The following is a 22,747-nucleotide window of genomic DNA, read 5'->3' on the forward strand; positions in this document are numbered from 1 at the left end:
GGGAGGGTTGTGTGTAAAGGCTGAACTAAGATTCTTGATCCATTCTTTTTTAAAGCTGTCCCTTTTTTTCTTTTGGTATCGTTGCATATTTTATCCTCAGTAGCCTAGATGATATATAGTAAGATCTTGATGACAAATTCAGCCATATTTTTGTTTGGTAACATATTTAAAACTAAATGACTGCTCAGCTCTCTTATACATAAAGGGTATAAACAGGGATAGTTGAAATATGTTACTGAACTAAAGTGCTTAGTCTTTCACCTTGAAAAGATCATGTCAGTCAGTTTGTTAATTGGTTAATACTAGCTTGGTTAATGCTGCTGTTTGATGTTAAAGGTAACACACACCCACTGTGACTATGTTCTTTAGGATGCAAAGCTTTTATTCAATGAACCAGATGTCACAAGCTAACATTTGCAGCTGTCTGAAAATTGGAAACTAATGGCAGCTAAAGCATCATTAGAAGAATATAAACTGCAAGGGGCCAATTTCTAGTGGGCACATATTACTTAGGTGTGGTTTAGACAAGCAACTTCTTAATAATTACGTTCTACTTGTCTTAATCACAAAAAGTGTTTTGTAAATGAACCTGCTACTAGTTGCCCAAGTACATTTTAATGATTATTACATTAAAGGTAAACCTACACCAGACAGAATTGCCATTAATGTAGCAATGTTTTATATCAAACAGCAAAAGTCTCACTATGTTAGCATTGTGTCAGGGAAAAAATAATTATGTCATTTAATAACTATGCCAGACAAGTTGCTTATCAAATGATGTAACTTAAGAGCCTTTGTCTCCTAGCTTCATCTTGCTTGTCTTCTCAATCGTTGTCTCCACAATCATAGCTGTCTCTTCGTAAGTCTGAATTCTGTCATCTGAAAACTTCTCGATGGATTCTACTACTTCCACCTTCTCATAGCTCATGGAACTGGGTAAGCTTGGTTCTCTGAATGCTTGGCCTTCTCGTTGGTCTTCTTTGTCATACTCTGTCTCTTCAAATACGTCTGGCTCTGAAGGGCTGACTACACCAGCTGGAGATGCTGCCTCAGGCTCAGTGATGTCTGGCTGTGTTGAGGGCTCTTCGGCTTTTTCTTCTGACTTTCTGCCCTGTTCATTTATTTCTTCTCTCTCTTCAAGCTCATATTGCATTTCATGGACTTCCCCTTTCTCATTTGCTGATGGTTCAGAGGGTTCAGGCAGCTCTGGAATTGGCTCCACCTCCCCACCATTTGGTATCTTTCCATTGCTAGTGGAAACAATGATCCCACCTCCAGCTGGGGTGGAGGAAGAATAGAAGCAAGGATGGTCATAGCTTGCTTCCCCTGTGACAAGTACATAACGCCCTTTGGTAGGCTCGGGTCTCTTGTAGCATCTAATTTTCTCTCTTACAGTGTTACACAATTCATCAAAAGCTTTACTTATCCGAGCTCCATCAGGCACATCCTCTGGGACCGTTTCTTGCTCATCTAGTTCTAATCCTTCCTGCTTAGGTTCACATATTACGGTGCTTTCATGTTTAAATTGAAGCTGATCCTGATGAAAGCCTTCCAGAGTTCTTTCATAGCTGTTTTCAGGTGAAAACCCATCTAGGTCTTTGGAAGTGATCTCCTTTCTTCTAGAAATTTTCTTGGCCAGACCTTTTTGTCTTGGTTTCGCACTTGCAATCTCTTGCATAACCAGGGTGATATCTAAAGAAAATCCAAAACAAAGGCAACAGCACACATCATTGAAAGGAGTTGGCCAAGGCAGTTTAGCAATCTATCTCCAAACCAAAGGGCCTGATTGTTAGTACAGTGTGTGCAGAACAGAGTGCAGCTGCAAAGGTGGGCAAGGATTCATTTTATGTATGAAGATGGTTATTCTGAGGGTGTGACACTGGGCACGTATCCATTTTGCATGTAATATCACCACTTTTAAACATAAAATGTATAAATACTAACTTTTGCATATACAAAACTGAGCGCACAAAATCAGCATCTATAAACTATGAAGACTATACTAATGCTCTGAAGGTACATTTAGGGCTCACTGCTGCTTTTCAATAGAGTGTGCAACACCACTATCTGGGATCAGTAGCGGGATTAAGGGCTATACCCACATGGAAGTAGTTCCTGTAGATGCTTCACAGGACTCCTGGGCTTTCCAGCTGCAGAAACATCTCCCAGATGTGACAGGAAAAACACTGCCATGTTAAAAAACATTCCCCCCGCCCCGTTCCTTGTGGAAGAATTGCAGACTCCACCCAGAGCTATCCTCATAAATGCAAATCAGGTTCATGTGAATGTTGACAGGAGACTCACTCATGTCCTAACGCAGAGGCAAGTTCTTCCCTTACTTTCTAGACTCTCAAGTCAAGTCCTGTAGGTAGTGATCCAAAGCACAGTTAGATGCATGGGCCAGATGCTCAGCTGGTGTAAATGAGCATAGCTTCATTGACTTCCATGGAGATGCATCTATGTACACCAGTTGAGGATCTGGTCTCCATGTATTAGTAGCTAATTTGTTCACTAAGAAACTTAATTAAAGCCTGCTGTATTTGGCAAAACACCAAAAATTTGAACATGCAACAGTTTATCTTCATTTTCTAACATGCCTTGTTTTCAATAAAACATCCAATTACCCATCTATTTATCATGATACTTCTGAGACATCTATCAACTTGGTATGTAAAGTATCTAGGTATCAAACCGTCCATCTCCATTGTTAACAAAATCATTTCTACTTTAGCCCTGGATATTTTCCTTTACTAGTTCCTGCTCTTACGAACATCCTAATTCTAAATGTATTAATCATACAGTTCTGAGGAGCAATCATACAGTGTGGAATGTGACTCCATTCAGCTCAAACTGCGTTCATGGCAGATAAACAAGATTAAGTTGCCTATCTGTACACCTCTACCTTGATATAATGCAACCTGATATAACACGAATTCGGATAGAATACGGTAAAGCAGCGCTCCCGGGGGGCGGGGCTGCGCACTCCGGTGGATCAAAACAAGTTCAATATAATGCTGTTTCACCTATAACGCACTAAGATTTTTTGGCTCCCGAGGACAGCGTTATATCGAGGTAGAGGCGTATTTGCAGGGCTTACCCAAATGATCCTATTTTGTTTAGTAATAATGAAAGGATTGTCAGGATTTAGGTTATATTCCAAGTCTATGAGATCTCTTTGCATTTTTTTAAATGTCCTACCACCAGTATAGCTAAGGAACCAGTTGGTTAGGGGATCCAGCCTTCAAGGGCCAGATCTGAAGCCAACTGATGTAAACTGAAAGTCTCCAATTGACTTCAGTAGGCTCTGATTGAGGCCTCAACAATGGGGCCATGCTGAAGATCGATGAAAATGGTTTAAAAAGCAAATGTTCCTGTATTTATTCAAACAAGAAAAGGATATCAGCCGTTTACCTCGCCTCCTCCAGGTTGTAACCTGGCAGGGTCTGTAGCTCTGTGTCAAGAGTGCAACTGGGGTTCCAATTATGGCAGAATTTAACCTGGCAGAGAGAATTTGCATGAGTCAAATTTCCCCCAGAATACCTTAAACAAGTAGGACAATTCGTCTCACAGCAAAATGGGAACATAAAATAGCATTCAAATCAATATAGAGCATAGGCCATGTACTACTGGCCAGAGTCCCCGCTGGTGTAAATCAGCAATGTCTCCACTGTCTTCAATAGAACTATGCTGATTTACACCAACAGAGGATCTGGCCTATTATACTTACATATAGCATGTAGAGCAAAACACACAGTTTTAAAAAGCAGCCCTAGTTTTGTCAAAGAATGATTTCATGATGTAAGGGGAGATTTTGAAAGGCACAAAGGGCAGTTAGCCATCCCATGCCCTCTGGAAGTCAGCGGGATCTGGGTATCTAACTCTTTTGGTGATCTTCCACATAGAACTAAGAGCCAGATACAGCCCTCAAACCATATGCATATGCAGTTTAATGCAAATAAGCAGTCAATAAAAGTAAACTAGATTCTTTATTTAACTTAGTGCAACAGCGCTTGCCATCTGCTCATTTTTCTTCATGCAAGCTCCCTCTAGTGTTCCCAGCTGGGCCCTGCACCTACTTGTTTCTGCTCTGTTCAACTAACCTTGCATATCACCTGCAACTCTGAATGACCCAGTGGGAGCTCAGAGGCATATGAACTAAGAGGAGAAAATGCCCCTTTGAGTCACAAGAACACACACAAAATGTAGTTTAAGAGTAAGACATAGAGTGACAAGTATCGGGTCAAAAAAACCAAAATTAATTCACTTTTCAATTTCCCCCCACTAAAGGTTCTGCAGTGCTGAAATACAGTGGGTGGGGACCGGCCAGCTGAGTCAGAAAACATAATGGAACTGAGACACACTGTACCTCAAAATAACACCCTGTAACCCCATATGAACCACTTGTATATGATTATGATATTTTGTGTAAAAATAAATATGCCTTGTGAAGTATCATTGGAAAAGTCATAATCTATTGGACATTACTAGCCTGTTGAAATGTAGGTATCGTTATTGTATATGAAGTTATGAGATTTTTGTTATAAGTTTGTCACTGAAACGTGCTGCGATCTGGAAAACACACACAGACTAGCTCTTCTCTGGCAACAAAGGAGTGACCAACACCCAACCAGGTGTTAAGCAACCACCATTGGCCATTCACCAGCAAGGGAGTTTTAAACAAGAGATTTGCAATTCACATGAGAGTCAGTTGCTCAAGCATGTACACCACGGGGCCGCCTAACCCCCCATGACACAGCAAGGATTTCTTCCAGCATCGAGGACAGAATAAAAAAAGGGGAAGTGACATAACCATCTCACCTTATTGTGATCGTCACTAACCCTGCTCAGCTGCCTTCTAATCTTGGAGATGTCTAACATCCCTAGGAATCTAACTCTCTACGATTAAGTCCCCTAGGTGCCTACATTTCTGCCATTGACCATGGGCAAAGCTGCTTCAGTCTCAGCAATGATGCAGCTGTCTCACACCTGAACCCCAGCGAGATCTTCAGACTGGGTGTTGTCCCACCTGGAGGGCCTGTTCTGGTATGCATGCCCAGAGCACACCTAACCCCACACCAAATGGCTGTGGGGTTGGGGAGGGAAGAGGGCAGACAAGGAGCTAGACCTAGACTCCCAACGCCTTAATCTAGGGATAAGGACATGAGAAGCCCAGGTTTAATGCCCCTCTCTGCTTGAGGCTGAGACTGCATGTGACGTTGAGGCTCCCATCTCTCAGGTGAGTGTCCTAAAAGACGGTTACTCACCTTTGTAACTGTTGTTCTTCGAGATGTGTTGCTCATATCCATTCCAGTTAGGTGTACGCGCCGCGCGTGCACATTCGTCGGAAAACTTTTACCCTAGCAACTCAGTGGGCCGGCAGGTCGCCCCCTAGAGTGGCGCCACCATGGCGCTCCATATATACTCCTGCCGGCCCACCCGCTCCTCAGTTCCTTCTTGCCGGCTACTCCGACAGTGGGGAAGGAGGGCGGGTGTGGAATGGATATGAGCAACACATCTCGAAGAACAACAGTTACAAAGGTGAGTAACCGTCTTTTCTTCTTCGAGTGATTGCTCATATCCATTCCAGTTAGGTGAATCCCAAGCCTTACAAAGGCGGTGGGGTCGGAGTGAAATGTGGCAGAATAAAACTGCCGAGCCAGAGGCTACAGCCTCTCTTGAACCAGGGCATACTGCGAAGCAAAGGTAAGGACCAAGGACCAATGGAGCTTCGCGACCGGTCTCGTGGGTAGAAACACGAGCCAGCAAGGCGGCAGATGAAGCCTGAGCCCTGGTAGAATGCACGGTGATGTGGCTTGGGGAAATATGAGCCAAATCATAACAAGTGGGGATGTCCGCCATCACCCAAGATGAGATCCTCTGAGAGGAAAACAAGCAAGCCCTCCCTTTGGCCCGCTACCGGGGCAGAGCTGGGGCACCTTAGGAAATGATTCTGTCAGCACAACATAATGCGAGCACTCCACAGATGTCCAAGGAGTGCAACGGTTATGCCCATTGCGTTGAGCTGTGGGTAACATGAAAGGCCAAAACACCTTAGGGAGGAAAGCCGGGTGTGGTCATAACTGCACCTTGTCTTTGTGGAACCTTCGTAAGAGCTCCGATCTCAGAGACCCGTCTGGCCAAGACTAGGTTGAGGCCCCAGGGCGGGGCTGGGCGGCGCACCCGAGGGTGCAAGCGCTCCAAGCCCTTGAGGGACCTCGAACCCATAGTGGGACACTGAACGTCCATCTTAGCCTGCTGGAAGGTAGGGATGGCTGCTGAGAGTATCCTCAGCGATGATACCGCCAGATCCTGCCGCTGAAGGCCAGAGGCAGGCCAAATAGAGGGGATCGAGACCTCAGCAGGAGCAAGATCGAGCGTACTGCAGCTGTAAAGGAAACGCTTCCACCTGGCTCGGTACGTTGACCAGGCGGAAGGCTGCCTGTCACCCCGACTCAGGTACGTGAGGCGAAGAGGCTGCAGGTCCAAGTGACGAAGCCTGTCATTGCCCTGAGTGATGAGGTCTGGGCTGACAGGCCGAGCAACGTGGTATGTCAGTGCGTAACGAACCAGTGGGAACAGCGGGAAGGCATAATGCAGTTGGCCGTTCCACGGCATCAGGAATGCGTCCAAGATCGATTCCGAGGAGAGACCTTGGAAGGAGCAGAACACCTGGCATTTCCTGCACTCGCGGTGAGCGAACAGGTCTGTGTGAGGAACCATTTCCACTTCCGGAAAGCGGGACGCCTCACATGGGGCAGAGTGATGACTCGTAAGACAGGAAAGACCTGCTGAGTCAAAGAGATAAGACGTTCCGAACGCCTGGGAGAAAGGACGTCGCCAGCTCCATCGAGTGGGCCATGCAAAAGACCCGGAAATGGATGGCCTCCTGACAAAAAAAGGGGGAAGGACTATGTCCCCCCTGAATGCTTATGAAGCACCTGGCCATTGTGTTGGCTGTAAACACCGAGATACAACGGCCTCGCAGCTGCCGCTGGAACCCCTGGCATGCCAGGCGGACTACTCTCATTTTTGGGGCATTAATGAGGAATGCCAGCTCCCTAGAAGACCGAAGGCCTTAAGCTCGGAGGTGACCATGAGCACTCGAGCAGAGAGATGATGCGTCCGCCGTCAGGGGCAGTGAGGGCTGGGGCGGATGAAACCGCATCCTGTCCACACCAAGGAGGGAGTTAGCCACCACTCTAGGGAGCCTAAGGCGTTCGAGGGAACGGTGACTACCATGACCATTGGCTCCCTGTCCAAGCGGTACGCCGAGGTGGGCCGGACTTGGAGAGGACGGAGGCGGAGCTTGGCGCTTTTGGTTACAAACTTGCGGGCAACCATGGACCCAGGAGACTGAGACAAGAACGAGCTGAGGTCGTTGGGAAAGCCTTCAGACCTCAGATGATTGATGCCATCGCCTAAAACCGCAGTTGCGATAAGCAGGCTCCGGCTAGGTAGGAGACCAAGATAGCCCCTAGGAAGCCCAACCTCTGCGTGGGAACCAGAGCGGATTGCTCTATAGTAATCATCAGGCCTTGATCTGAATAAGACCGTGACGATGCCCACGGGCTGAGTGGTTTGTGTGTCAGAGTCTCCTCGGATAAGCGAATCGTCCCAATACGGAAAAACGCATATCCGACATAGCTACGGTAGGCGGCGACTATGGCCGTAAACCGGGAGTATTCACCGCTGGCTATAAAGCGGAGGCATCTCCCATGTGGAGGGAAGATGGCATTGCGAAAGTACGCGTCCTTCCTATCCAGGGCGGCATAGTAGCCCCCCGGAGGCAAGGATGGAATAATGGTTCCCAGGGATACCATGCAGAACTTCAACCTTATCCCAAACCGGTTGAGTCCATGCAGGACCAGGGAGGTCTGAGACCTGTGGTCGAGTGGGGGACTAGGGCATAACGGGAGTAAAACCCCTAGCCCCTTTCGTCCGCTGAAGGGGGACAGGGCTGGAGCAATTTTAAAGGTGGTACCTATGCTCCATCGTGCGCAGGACCCAGCGATCTAAAAGTAACTGGGGCCATGCCAGGAGAAAGCGGGATCAGGATCCCGTCCTGCGACTGGTACACCGCCTTCCGGCGAACCTTGGAAGGTCCGTCTTTGGTCCCAGTGGTAATTGCGAGGGACCTTGACTTTGGCTTTTTAGGGGGCCTGACGTTTGTCCGCGACCACCTTGGCCTTGCCGTTTTCCAGAGTTCTGCCTCTGGCTAGGCACAGAGTATGGCGGCTAGGGCCATAAAGGCCTGCGTTTGGTCGCAGGCGTATACATGCTGAGACGCATTAGGACCCTATTGTCCAGCAGGCTTCGCAGTCTGGGGCTGTCTCTGCCGCGAAGATGCCTTTACCAACAAAGGGTAAATTCTTTCCCCCGTCCTCCAAGACGGCAGCGAACTCTAGGTGGGAGGTTCGAGGGAGAAACTCCTCCACCCAGGTGCTATAATTATCGCAGCTAAGCAAGGCTTGTTGCTTTGCTACCCAGAGGTGCAGGGCCCCTGCAGAGTACACCTTGCATTCGCTAAGGCTCTTTCTGCTTCGGGGCTGGCGCCCGCTGGCCATGATATCAGGATCGTGGTCCTGAGCATAAGATCCGCGCATATGGGGTGACACGGATGCGTGTCCGGACGGCCATGGAGGTACTAAAAGAGGGCACGGGCCGAGTCTCTGACTCACTCGGACCTTGCCCAACTCGGCACCGGGGACCGGCGTCAGGAGGCGTATCGGTACCTGGAACGAGATCCAGACCCGCAACCAGAACGGTGTCGGGAGGTGGACCGAGATCTCGAGGCTCGGAGAAGAGCTACAGGAGTCAAGGTACCTGCCCCGGTGCCAGATGTCGGAACGGTGCCGATAGCGGGTCGGCGAACGGGATACCGACCGGTGCAGTGAGTGTGACCAGTACCGAGGAAAACAGTACCGGAACTGCCAGTGGTGTCCGGCGTGCCGACAGGACTTGGAGCGTCTGCGGGACCGTGATCATGGACGGTGCCGCTCTGCTGTACTGACAGGGGACAGTCCCTTGAAGAGACTGTATTACCCGTACCGGCGGTGCCCAGGTCAGGCAGCACTGACTCCGTCATGGCACTGAGAGCCCTCGCCGTTGGTAACATCTCCGGCGCGCAGGGAACAGCAGGCTCAACCACAGTGCGTACTGGGGAGCTGTCAGGCACCGGATTCGACGGCCCTCGTGGGGCCGGGATCCATGGTACCGAGGTCATCAGAGCTTCGGTAGGTGCCGGTGCCGGGAGAACCGAGTTAGATAAGCCGTCTGGCTGGGGTGCCGTCAGCACTGAAGCAGCGGGAGTAATACGCTCAACCACGGCGCGTGCCGGGGAGCCGTCGGGCACCGGATTCGATAGCCCTTGTGGGACTGGAATCGACGGTGCCGATGGAAGCAGCCGGAACAGGAGCTCAACCACGGCGCGTGCCTGGGAGCCGTCAGGCACCGGATTTTATGGCCCTTGCGGGACCGGGAACGATGGTGCCGACGTCATCGGTGCCGCAGCAGGTGTCGGTGCCGGGCGCTCCGACTTAGACTATCCCTCTGGCCGCGGTGCCGTTGGCACGGAAGTAGCCGGAGGATTAGCTCGACCACGGCGCGTGCCGGGGAGCCGCCAGGCACCGGATACTACGGCCCTTGCGGGACCGGGATCGACGGTGCCGACGTCATCGGTGCCGCAGCAGGTGTCGGTGCCGGGCGATCCGACGTAGACGAGCTCTCTGGCTGCGGTGCCGTTGGCACGGAAGCAGCCGGAGCAATACGCTCAACCACGGCGCGTGCCGGGGAGCCGTCAGGCACCGGATTCTACGGCCCGTGTGGGACCGGGATCGACGGTGCCGACGCCATCGGTGCCGCAGCAGGTGTCCGTGCCGGGCGATCCGACGGAGACGAGCCCTCTGGCTGCGGTGCCGTTGGCACGGAAGCAGCCGGAGCGATACGCTCAACCACGGCGCGTGCCGGGGAGCCGTCAGGCACCGGATTCTACGGCCCGTGTGGGACCGGGATCGACGGTGCCGACGCCATCGGTGCCGCAGCAGGTGTCGGTGCCGGGCGATCCGACGTAGACGAGCCCTCTGGCTGCGGTGCCGCTGGCACGGAAGCAGCAGGAGCAATACGCTCAACCACGGCGCGTGCCGGGAGCCGTCAGGCACCGGATTCCACGGCCCTTGTGGGACCGGGATCGACGGTGACGACGTCATCGGTGCCGTAGCAGGCGTCAGCGCCGGGCGATCCGACTAGACGAGCTCTCTGGCTGCGGTGCCGCTGGCACGGAAGCAGCAGGAGCAAGACGCTCAACCACGGCGTGTGCCGGGGAGCCGTCAGGCACCGGATTCTACGGCCCTTATGGGACCGGGATCAACGGTGACGACGTCATCGGTGCCGTAGTAGGTGTCAGCGCCGGGCGATCCGACTAGACGAGCTCTCTGGCTGCGGTGCCGCTGGCACGGAAGCAGCAGGAGCAATACGCTCAACCATGGCGCGTGCCGGGGAGCCGTCAGGCACCGGATTCTACGGCCCTCGTGGGACCGGGATCGACGGTGCCGACGTCGTCGGTGCCGGGCGAGCCATCTTAGACGAGCTGTCTAGCTGTGGTGCAGCTGGCACAGAAGCAGCAGGAGCAGTAAGCTCTACCACGGCGCGAGCCGGGGAGCTGCCAGGCACCGGATTCCCTGGTCCTGGGGGACTGGAATCGACGGAGCCGAAGTCATCGGTGCCTCTGCAGGCCGGATAACGCAACTGAGGCGAGCTCTCTGGCTGCGATGCAGGTGGCACGGAAGTAGCGGGAGCAGGGGGCTCAACCACGGCGCGTGCCGGGGAGCCGCCAGGCACCAGCAGGAATCGTAGACTCTCTCGACCTCGGAAGAAGGGAACGGTGCCGAGTCGACATCGGTGCCGGCGACGGTCGGTGCCGAAAGGCCTTGGTGGTACCGGCGGGGTCCGGTGCCGAGGAGGCGCTTCTGCCCGCCGCTTGAACATCGCTCCGCGCCCAAGGTGGAGGGGCAAGTGAAAGTCCCGCACCTTTTTGTTCTCGGCTTAAAAGCCTTGCAAATGGGGCACTTATCTGTCAAGTGTGATTCTCTGAGGCACTTCAAACAGGAGTCATGTAGATCTCTCTTCGGCCGCGGCTTCTGGCAAGCCGGGCCCCTTTTGAAAACCCGGTGAGCCATGCATGGCTCCGGCACTGGGCTCATGGAAGGGGCTACTTCCTGAACCCCGCTAACTAAACTAACCATGTTAGCAAAGAAAACACGTATAACCATACAAATATATATATAAAAGTGTTATAACTGCATAATTATATACGAGAAAACGAGTAGCTAGGGAAGTGGAGGTCAGCTAAGCCGCGCTCCACTGTTCCAACGACCGACACGGGCGGTAAGAAGGAACTGAGGAGCGGGTGGGCCGGCAGGAGTATATATGGAGCGCCATGGTGGCGCCACTCTAGGGGGCGACCTGCCGGCCCACTGAGTTGCTAGGGTAAAAGTTTTCCGACGAATGTGCACGCGCGGCGCGTACACCTAACTGGAATGGATATGAGCAATCACTCGAAGAAGAACTGCTAGCTATGGGATACTTTGCTGGAAGGTTTCAGAGTGGTAGCTGTGTTAGTCTGTATCAGCAAAAAGAATGAGGAGGCCTTGTGGCACCTTAGAGACTAACAAATTTATCTGAGCATAAGCTTTTGTGGGCTAAAGCCCACTTCACCAGATGCATACAGTGGAAGTCTCTAACTCTCTCCTGTTAAATCATAGAATATCAGGGTTGGAAGGGACCTCAAGAGTTCATCTAGTCAACCCCCTGCTCAAAGCAGGATTAATCCCCAGACAGATTTTGCCCCAGATCCCTAAACGGCCCCCTTAAGGATTGAGCTCACAACCCTGGGTTTAGCAAGCCAATGCTCAAACCACCAAGCTATCCCTCCCCCTGCAGTTTATAAAAAGCTAGTCCACAGTTTATAAAAAAATAAATATGCACTTTAATTTAAAGAGAGCAAGCACATATGATATTATAGGCTAGTGGGTAGGTGTGGCACTCTGAACTTCAGAGTAGAATCCTGGCACCCCCATATTCACAATGGTGATATGATTATATGTTTTGTACAAAGCATGCTTTCTGAAGTACCATTTAAAAAGTCTTGACCTGTGGACCATCAATATCCTGTTGGATTGTATGTGCTATCACTGTATGTAATGTTATGAAGTTTTGCTTTGTGTATGTTATTGAAATATTTTGTGAGGTTGAGATAACTCACAACCAGCCTTTCAGGTACAACAATGGAGTAGCCAGGTGTGCTGATGGCCCAATGAAGGGAATCCACTCACCCACCGACCATCTCAGAAGACTTCTCAGAGAGAGCATGTAGACAATGGAGATTGCTTGGCCAATGGAATTGGACTCCCTTTCACAAGCAAAAGATCTTTCCAGCAAGTTGGAAGAAACTATAAAGAGGGGAAGTGACATCATGGCTTGGCCTCACTCCCCCCACAACTCAACACCTAGAAGAAACATCTAGAGGATAAAGACTTTGAACTAGGGAGGGTAGTCCTGGGCTGGAGGAGTGTCCCAGCCAGTGTACTGGGGTTTGGACCATCCAGCAGGGTAAGACACCACTTGATTCAAATCCTATTTGGTTTATAGAACTAAGATTGCAAATTTACTTGTATTTCTTGGGTAACCAACTTTGTCCTACATGCTTTTAAAATCTATCTTACTGTAGTAAATAAATCTGTTTATATTCTCCCAAACCAGTGCGTTTTGGTTAAGTGCTTGGAAATCTCAGCTCAGTTTACAAAGGCTAGTGTGTGTTCTCTCCACATTGAGGGAGGGGCAGACTGGGAAATGAACTTACACTGGTAATGCTTCTCACCAGACAAGATAGGCCAGTTCTGGGGTGCAATGCTGGGGAACTGGCTGAAGTGTTTCTATTGCTGGTTCATGAATGGCTGGGAGCATTCATGTAACTCAGGTAGGTGTGTCCCTGCTTCTGGATGTCTGCATAAATGCAGTCCCTGTCAGAGGTTTGTAGCTTGCCAAGAGTATCACAGTGTGCTAGGGAGCCCAGGTTGGTGGGACAGACGGCTCAGTGATCCCACCTGCCAGGTTGCACGCTGGGAAACCCATCACAGTAGGGCACTCACCACAGAGGCAGGAAACCCAAGTTCAGATCTCTTCACCACATCATGCAGAGAATGGAATCAAGCCTGGGTCTCCCATTGTCCTCTTTGTATAAATAATTAAATAGTTAGTGGAATGGGGGATTGGAACATGCCCTAACCAGCAGGCTGGAGAATCATTTTCTCTATGGCCCAATGAATGTTTCAGCATTTTATACAAAGTGGAGCCATTGTAACAGTCAGGACTGAGAGAGCCTGACCCCACGGTACCTCCTGCCCAGTGGTTCATGCACTCACCTGCAAGTCAAGAGACCTGGGTTCCAGTCACTGTTTCACATTAGTTAGCAGGGGGAGAGTGGTGGAGAGAGCAGTGAGAAATGGGTGTGGAGCATCGAGGGAAAGAGGTGGAGCAAGGGGTGGGGCCTCAGGGGAAGAGGCGCAGCAAGTGGGGGATGTTCCAGTGCTCAGTGTCAGGTTTTCACAAATTAGAAAGTTGGCCACCCTACGCACCATACAGAAAGTAGCCCTACCGGTTGTCTTCATTCTCAATGATACGTTTGTACCGCTCCAGCTCATTCTCCAGGGACTGCTGATATATCACTAGCTGGTGACAGTCACTTGTGTACTTCTCCAAGGTCCTTTCAGCATCCTCTATCTCCTTCCTAAGGGCTTCAATCTGCTCGTTGTACAGCTGAACCTCGTCATCATAGCTCTCCTGAGTGCTCTTAATAGCTTGTTCCAGCATGGTGGTCTGAAATAAAGGAAATTGAAAGCAATGATATACACTAGTTCCTATGTGGGGACTGAGACATTTTCAGAGGAATCATTAAATGGCGAGACATACTTTTCTATGTCAGCAAACTAATGACTGAAAATAAGTCGTATCCTTTGGCACAATTATTGAAGAGGAAGCTGACAACAATACTATACATGGCTAGTGAATACAGATGGGTGGTTTTCCCATCCCATGAGATTTTGAGATTTCAATTTTTTCCCCATACTGAAGTGAGATGAAAAGTTGCAACCTCAAACATTTTCATGGACCAATAATCCGAAAAAAAAAATCAGATTGGTTAAATCAAAACATAATTCTGAAAAATTTTGTTTTGCTTTTGATCTTTTAAAAACCCTTTAAAAGTTTAAATTAAATAAAGTCCAAAACTTTTCCACCGAAATGTTTGGAATTGAGAGCTTTGGTGAAACTGACTCTTTTCTGCAAACAGTTTTGGGTTCTACAAATCTGCATTTTTCTATGAAAAAGTATTTAGGTCAGAGAATTCCCTTCCAGCTCTCACTATGCAGATGTCTAAGTCAGCCAGATGAATACCTTCCACAAAGATCTTGGATTCCCTTGCACAAGTTCTGAAAACCAGGCCTGATGCTGCACCATTAAAGCCTATTGGCATTTTCATTACACTCATTTAGTTATTAATTCATATTTAAAAAATACATCTAATGCTCCCACCATGGTCATCTATTCCATAAATTAAAACATTCAAGGCCTTTCTATAAATATATCCATCATAGCTCACACTGCTCTGAGCAGCCTTAATATTGACAGTAAGAAGATGGGCTTTGCAAATCTGGTCTCTGGCAGACAAAAGGGAGGAGGGGAATAGGTTTGAAAATCAGAGGAATAAGGATGGTTTTTGGGGCTGCAGACAGGAGGTCTGAGCTAGAGTCCTGACGTCACTGCAGATGTTATGTATGTTTCCAGGCAAGTCACTCAGAGTTTCAGTGTTGGTTTAGTGGCAACAGTGCTGCATTTGCGGAGGGAGGGGGGGACACATTAATGCGCTATGCCAACAGCAATGGCCAGAGTCGTTCTGCCCATGGAAGACACAGGCAGTCAGAATTGTTCTGGCAGGAGCAGGCTCATGGCTGCCTCTTACAGCTCTTTTTTGGAGGGTCAGCCTATATTCTTCTTGCACTATGTCTTCTTTAGAGGAAGCTTGGCTTGAGCCCCCTTAGATCCCACTCAGCCCAGCCCACTACAGTGGCTATACATCCCTTGTACGTGGCACTCCAAAGGCACCAGCACAAGGATTACCGCTGCTGACTGGACAGGAGCCTAGAGACGAGAACTGCCTGTTCTGCCCAACGGGGAGGTGGCTAAAATCTGGCCCATAAGCTCGTTCTACCTCAGTTTCACCAGCTGTCGGTTGGGAAATATAGTACTTACATATCTCATTGCTGACTGCAAAGCTCACCTTAGATGGACAGGTGCTCCACGAGACTGAAGGTAATTAATTCTGAGACTGCTACTACTACAGCCATGTTACTAAATGTGACATCACTGGTGCCACAGGCATTGTGGGAGCCCAGAGTGCAGTGCTGCAGACCAAGCTACAGCTAGCTGCAGTGCATGTGTAGTAATCGAAAGACAAACTTTAACGTTACAAGCTGCATCCTGCCACTGACCCTCACAAAACACTTGGGGAGAGTCACATACAGGGAGCAAGCAGCAGCTAATCCTTCTGGGATTTCTACTCCACCACCCAGTGAAAGGACGACCAAGGAAGTAGTACATGGGAGTTTCCTTTAAATGTTAATATCAGAACATTCTGGCTTGTAGACTAACGTCTGTGCAGTGACTCCTGCATATAAATAGGATTTTATTAATACATCACTGGAATGTAAGTTGGCCACAAGATGGTGCTGTGTCACTTGAAGAAAAAAAAAGAGGGAATTGCAGCAAAGTGTTACCTCTGCTGTTATTTGCCTAGCTTATTACATAATTCCTGTAGCACTTTCTTTTACAAACAGTCACATTTTATAAGAAGGAATCATTCATAACTAGGCTGTAGAGCAGTGGGTCTCAATCAGCACGCAGCTGTGGTCCATGTGACATCTTCAGGGCCATAACTTGGGAGAGGCAGGAGGGGCACCTGTCCCAGATGCAGAAAAAGTGCAGGGTGTAAAAATGGGGTGGTGCAGTATCGAGCCATAGGTGCTGGAACTAGGGGTGCTGGAGGTGCTGCAGCATCCCCTGGCTTGAAATGGTTTCCATCATATATAGGGTTTACCATTTGGTTCATAGACTCTTAGCTCTGGTGCTGGGGCAGTTATCGGGGAGCAGTTCCTAGGTTGGGGCTGGCTGCATGGGGGGCAGTCCCTGGGTGAGGGACTGTATGATGGAGAGGGCAGTTCCAGGAGGGTTGGATGATGGAGGGCATTCCCTGGAGGGGCTGGGTGCATGGGGGGGATGTCTCTGGCTCGGGGGGCCACCCTGCACTGGGCAGCGTTCCCCATCTTTGCCGGCAGGCTCAGCAGCTGTGATCTCTGGGCACTCAGCCTTCCTGCACTGCCAGCAGCAGTGCGATGCAGCCATGCCATCCTTACAGTAAATTCATTCATTTTAACAGTTAATGTTTTGACTTATTTACTAACTTAAAATGCCCTTGGCAGCCATTTGCCAGTGTTGAACTGAAAGGTGCTGTATCAATTTGAATTGTATTTCTGTCATGTAACAAATACTAAACCTGGGTTTTTTTTTGTGTGGCTGCACAGGCAGTGTATATATTGTGTGCATGCTGCCCACAACACACACAGAGCTGGGTAAATAGGTTGAGAACCACTGCTGTAGAGGGTTAATAAATCATTAATATATTGCTTTAATAATTAATTACTCAATTGTTATAGACTGTGGGGAGGGAGGGAGGAGGAGGGGAAGAGCTGTTTCCAGAGAACCTGAGTGATTTGTTTTACTTGGAAAAATTCCACCCTTAGATTCCAACAGCTCAACAGGTGGATTATAACCATGGTTTATAACCCCCTACAGCCCCTTTTACTGATATTCTCAATATGAGTATAACTGCTATATGTCATTTATTAACCCTTTATAAATGGAATCTTAATATAAAGTGTCACCTTGAAAACTAAGGTTTCGTTCTGAAATTGTGACTGGTAAAGGCCAGATCATGCTCATCTTTTCTTGGGTTAACCATCTCAGGGCAGGTTCTCTCAAGCTACTTGTACATCTGAGCAGAACTCAGGCACCATCACAGTCCATGCTGTCCCCTGAGTCCTGACTAGGGTGTTAGACACCCCCAGGAAGCTGAGGTAAAGGTGTGGCCTTAGCCCAACCCCTCTGTGTGCTGGCCAAAAGAGCTGTGGAGACTCAGCAAGCTGCTGTAGGGACAGTGCTTCCCAAGATCTCCGGGAGGTGCTGCACATCAGCACACTGTCCCCGGAACAGACAAGTAAGGGCTCCTTCGTGCAGTGCTAAGCTAAACATTTCCCACAACCACCCATTAATTAGGTCCTTCTTAGGGGTGAGCATATAGGTCCTGACATTCATGGCTTAAGTTGCTATTTCAGCCTAGCCTGACAGGATCACAGAACCCAATGAACTGCTGCAGAAGGCATAAGCCGTACTATGAAATTCTTGGCTGGGGACAGGCAGGAGCTGCAGGAAATGTCCTAGTAACTCATGCCCCGTGAGTCAGCACTGCACAGACACAGAGACTGTTGTTGCTGATGGTCCCTGGGTTCTGGCTGGAGGTGCTAACTCGTTGTTATCATTATGAAGGATATTTGTAGGCTGTTGTGTGAAACCTGACATGCACTTTGAGGAAATTCATAGATTTTAAGGCCAGAAGGGACTGTTGTGATCATCGAGTCTGACCTGCCTCATGGCACAAACCACAGAATCTCACCCAGCAATTCCCACATCAACCCCAGCACTTGTGGAGTGAATTTAGTGCTCAGGGAAAGCGCTGAACTGATAGGTCTGAAGACCTCTGATTTTATCCCACGGTGCCAATGCATTTCATAGTGGATTGGGGGAAGGGGAGACTCAGACCCTGGACCTTTTCAGTCCTTGACCTGTCTGCTGAGACTCTCCATCAGCAATCCAGTTGTGATCTGGGCATCTTGTTCCACTAAGTACTGGATTAAGACCTCCGATCACTTCCACTCAGCCTGCTAAGCAGCTATCACACAGTAATGACTGACCCTCTGAAACTAACTACATAAATCTTCATCCCATGATACTGGGCCTGTTAGACGGAAGGAGGAAGCTGAGATAGGTAAAATTCAAATAAAAAAATCCTTTTCAGGCATCCGTCATACACTAGCCTGAATCGATGAGAGTCACTAGACTTTCCAGTTAGTTGTATGGTACCTCAGTCTGCAGTTTCAATTTCTGAGTCTGCAGCTGACAAAGAATGCTCTTGTACTCTTCCAGCTGACTCTGCAGGATAGGAATTCTCCTTTCTGCTATCAGCCTTTCCTGAGAAAAGAAGAAGAAAGAATGTCTGATAAGTGTAAATATGCCACCAGAGATTTCATTACCTGCAGTCAATCTGAAAAGACAAAATGAATGATGAGATGACATCTCAGCCTCTTGCTACATAACTTTAATCGTCTCAAGTTCCCAATGGAGGCACTGTAGAAGCACTGCTTCTAGTTTAAAATAGTTCACTTCATTTGAAAGGAAAAGGTTTACCATGCTGCTGTGTAGAGCAGACTAGTAAATGTCTGCTTATGCTATTCACACCCAAACAACAATTGTTTCCTGGGGTACTGTGTTACATTGGTGTGAAAGTGAAACCCCACCACCTTTGTCTCACCTCGTTTCATCCAATCAGTTTCATTCACAAGGGTTCATCCCTCCTTCTCTTGCCCCATCTTGCCTCTTTGGAGAGGGAGCAGACAAAGTAGGCTCACATCCCAATCCTCAAATCTTGGAATCTCTTCACTCTGATGGGACACAGCCCTACTTCTGCTGCTGCTGGAGTAGCCTTTTAACATGGGGTTGGTATAGGTCCCAAAATATATCTGGTTAGCAGAAATCCCTGTTCAAGACTTCTGACATCTCTTTTGATACTTAAGCTCCTAAAGCTCATTTAAGGTTTTCAAAGCTGCAACTTTGATCTTCTGTTGTCATCATTAGAAATTCCACATTTACTCACAGATACCACGGCACCGCCCTCTACTTTGTTCTATCTGCTGTTACTTGGAACACTTAAATCCTACTTTCTGTATTTAATAAAATCACTTTTTACTTATTAATTAACCCAGAGTATGCATTCATAACTGGGGGGGGGGGGCAAACAGCTGTGCATATCTCTCTATCAGTGTTATAGAGGGCAAACAATTTATGAGTTTACCCTGTATAAACTTTATACAGGGTAAAATGGATTTATTTGGGGTTTAGACCCAATTGGGAATTGGGCATCTGAGTGTTAAAGACAAGAACATTTCTGTAGGTTGCTTTGAGGGACGTGGTTCAGACCCTGCGTCTGTGTTGGAGAGGATTGGTGTGTTTGGCTCAACAAGACAGGGTGCTGGAGTCCCAGGCTGGCAGGGAAAGCAGGGCAGAAATAATTTTGGCACATCAGTTGGCAGCCCCAAGGGGGTTTCTGTGATCCAACCTGTCACAGACTTTCTCAGGCACTTAGGGTAAATATCGACTATCACATTACGAGTGCTCACTACATAGCATTTATTTACTCAGTGAAACACTTACCTCACTTATTCCAACTGTAATGGTGGTCACACTAGGAGTCATTTGGATGATCTGTTGTAAAATGCTGACATAGGTCTGTATTTCCATGATATTCTGTGGTGGAGTAAAATCATTTTAATTAATAACTAGTAAAGCAAGATTTTCAGTTCAACTGATTGACCTTCTGTGATTTATTCCTTGATGATAACTTCTTTCACTTGTAAAAGTATGGGTCAAATTCAGATCTGTCATAAATACATGCCACCCTGACTCTAGTGAACTTCAACTCATCTGAACTGGACTCTACATGTCTTAGCAGTTTAGTACCCCAATCACCATACTCAGATAGTACTTTGCTAAAGCTGTTGGGTTACTGATGAGATGCAGCATATTCTTAATTCAGTATTATGTTACTCATGTTTTAAAGGAACAAATGGGAATATAATCTGATCTAGAAACCAGTGGAGGAGGAGGAGAAGGGGTAAGGGTGGTTAATGGCATAATGAAGACGGGTGGAAGGAGGTTATTTTCATTTGTATGGCCAAAGCGTAGGACTGTGACTCCTTTCAGATGACACTTAGTAAATGTGCTCAGAAAAAGTTGACCAAGTCCAGCATCTGGTTTGAATCATTGACCGTTGACCCTGTTCTAGTTTTTGCCCCTATGGACCTGATCTAGCTTCCATTGCTATCAGTGGAAACAATTCCAAAGAACTGTGGGAAAGGATTAACGTTACCAAATCTATTCCCAGTTTATATACAGCTCCTGAAGCTATTTAATGATGGGTCTTTTCCTGGGAATGGCAGACTACAATCCTCCGAGTCCCAGATTAAATGATAAAAGATTCAAGCAGATCCTGTTAATCATAAAAAGTACAGGAGTACTTGTGGCATCTTAGAGACTAACAAATTTATTTCAGCACAAGCTTTGGAGAGCTACAGCCCACTTCTTCGGATGCACAGAATGGAACACACAGACAGAAGATATTTATACATACAGAGAACATGAAAAGGTGGAAGTAGCCATACCAACTGTAAGAGGTCAACCAACTGAGATGAGCTATCATCAGCCGGAGAAAAAACACCTTTGAAATGATAATCAAGATGACCCAAAGAAGGTGTGAGGAGAACTTAACATGGGGAAATAGATTTAATTAGTGTAATGACCCAACCATTCTCAGTCTCTGTTTAAACCTAAGTTAATTGCATCTAATTTGCATATTAATTCTGTTCTTTTTGCGGCTACAGACTAACACGGCTGCTACTCTGAAACCTGTTAATCATGTTAAAGATTCTTGACTGCTGATCTTGAGTGAGTGACCTTTGATAAAATACAACAAGCCTACTTGTTGGTCTAGAGAATACCAAACTGAATGTATTTTATTCACTAACATATCCAGTCTTACCTGGGCTCACTGTGGTTGTTTGAACCTTTTCAAAAGGCCTTTTCACAATAAAACAAAACAACAAACCTTTACTCTGTAGGTGTCTCAAGTGGCCGCTAAAGGAGATCAAAAGTTAACGTGACACTTTTCAACCTTCCAGACTCCTCTCTGAGAGGTGGGGAATTCAGTGCAATTACCTTCTTGTACCTGTCCTTTGTGGCATTAATGTCATCCTGCAGGAACTGTGATTCAATCTGAAGTTCCAGATTACATAACAAAGCTTCATCCGCTTCCTGCAGTGCAGATAAACATAACACTTTTAGTACTGGCTTCAGGATCACTAAGAATAGAGGAGTCACTTATCCAAAAAAGTGAATCATTTAAAATTTGTAGCCCTCTATGTTGAGAATTAAAGACAAATGGGAGAAACAAGGGTATGATGAAACTAACAGACAATATGTACCCTTATTCATTTGGCTCTCCTGTGGTATACACTATTTTTCTAAAAAAAAGCTGATAAAGACAAGCAGTTAATACATTTCAATACTGTGGTGCTGTCACAGCTCATTCACCATATGCTTTATGGTGGCTGGGAGCCGAGGAATAGACACTTTATGAAATACCGATCAGTGAAGCTTGCAGTGGTGTCTGATTCTAAGCAGGAGGAATTAACGATATAAGGCATTGATATCTCCAATATTTATGACAGCATTTGATATGTTGACACTTTTTAAAAATATTACACTAAAGAACATACCATATTTCTGTGTCATCCTGAAATTTTTCATTTTGTGATGTCTCACATATTGTAAGCATGTGGACTCACCCCTGTGGCACCTCCTGCTGGTCTCTCAGGGAATTAGCTCAATTTCCAGCCTGCAGTGCCCTTTGCAGGCTGGTGTCCCGCTGCCGCTTGGCCCCAGGGTCCCTCCCAGGACTCAGGTGCCCCGTTATCTAGCATGCTGCCCCCGGCAATAAACCCTCAGTCTTGGGGTCTCCCCTCCCCGGGAAACCCCCACCACCTATCCCCACCTCGCCTCAGTCATAGGCTACTGCCAGTCACAACTAGCCCCCATTCCCTGGGGCAGACTGCAGTGTAAAAGCCACTCATCATAGTATCTCTGTGGGCTTAGGACCAGGCCCTGAAGCCTGGGGAGTTGCCAGTCTAGAGCTCCCCTGCTCTTCTGGCCTTTCCCCAGCCCTGCTTCACTCCAGTACTCTTTAGGATTCCAGCAGCTAGGTCCATCTCCCTCCTCAGCTAGAGGGAGATTCGTCCAGCCACTGGCTCACAGCCCTTTTATAAGGGCCAGCTGTGCTCCGCTTGGGGAGTGTCCCCTGCTGCAGATGCTCTGCCAATCAGCCCAGCTTTTCCCCTGCCACAGCCCTCTCCCAGGGCTGTTTTAAGCCCTTCAGGGGTAACCACTCCACTACACACATCATAAAATTGGATTTTTCTGTGACATTTTTGGGACTAATAATTATTAACATGGTGGCCAACAAAAACTAGAAAAGCAAGTCTTGTGGCAAAAAATTGCAATTAATTGTAAATTCAGGAGGCAGAAGATTCTTAGAGTCCAGTTGGTCTAGAGAAATGAACACAGAATGCAAAATAATTACCATGATTTACACCTGCGTAACAGAGAGCAGCATCTGGCCCCAGTATCCAACTCCCGTTTCAATTCAAAGAGGTCACTTGGCTCATTACTCGGTTATACGACTTTAAACAAGCTCCTGAATATCAAATACTTCCCAGTAACTTTCAATCTCACAATACAAAATAACAAATTCTAT

The 22,747-nt window shown here is 47.9% G+C and overlaps 1 protein-coding gene across 1 annotated transcript in view; it reads right to left on the bottom strand.

Moving 5' to 3' along the window:
• Positions 1-262: 262 nt before the first annotated feature.
• The window catches only part of BFSP1 (beaded filament structural protein 1), a 47,934-nt gene continuing 25,449 nt past the window's right edge, over positions 263-22,747 (bottom strand). Inside the window, exons 3-8 of the mRNA XM_030557863.1 lie at positions 21,154-21,249; positions 19,594-19,686; positions 18,247-18,354; positions 13,652-13,872; positions 3,412-3,497; positions 263-1,692 (exon numbers count right to left, since the gene is read on the bottom strand). Of these exons, the coding sequence (XP_030413723.1) occupies positions 785-1,692; positions 3,412-3,497; positions 13,652-13,872; positions 18,247-18,354; positions 19,594-19,686; positions 21,154-21,249 (1,512 nt within the window). The 3' untranslated portion in view covers positions 263-784. The remainder of the gene's footprint in view (positions 1,693-3,411; positions 3,498-13,651; positions 13,873-18,246; positions 18,355-19,593; positions 19,687-21,153; positions 21,250-22,747) is intronic.

The sequence above is a fragment of the Gopherus evgoodei genome, chromosome 3 (genome assembly GCF_007399415.2).
Source record: "Gopherus evgoodei ecotype Sinaloan lineage chromosome 3, rGopEvg1_v1.p, whole genome shotgun sequence".
NCBI lineage: Eukaryota > Metazoa > Chordata > Testudines > Testudinidae > Gopherus > Gopherus evgoodei.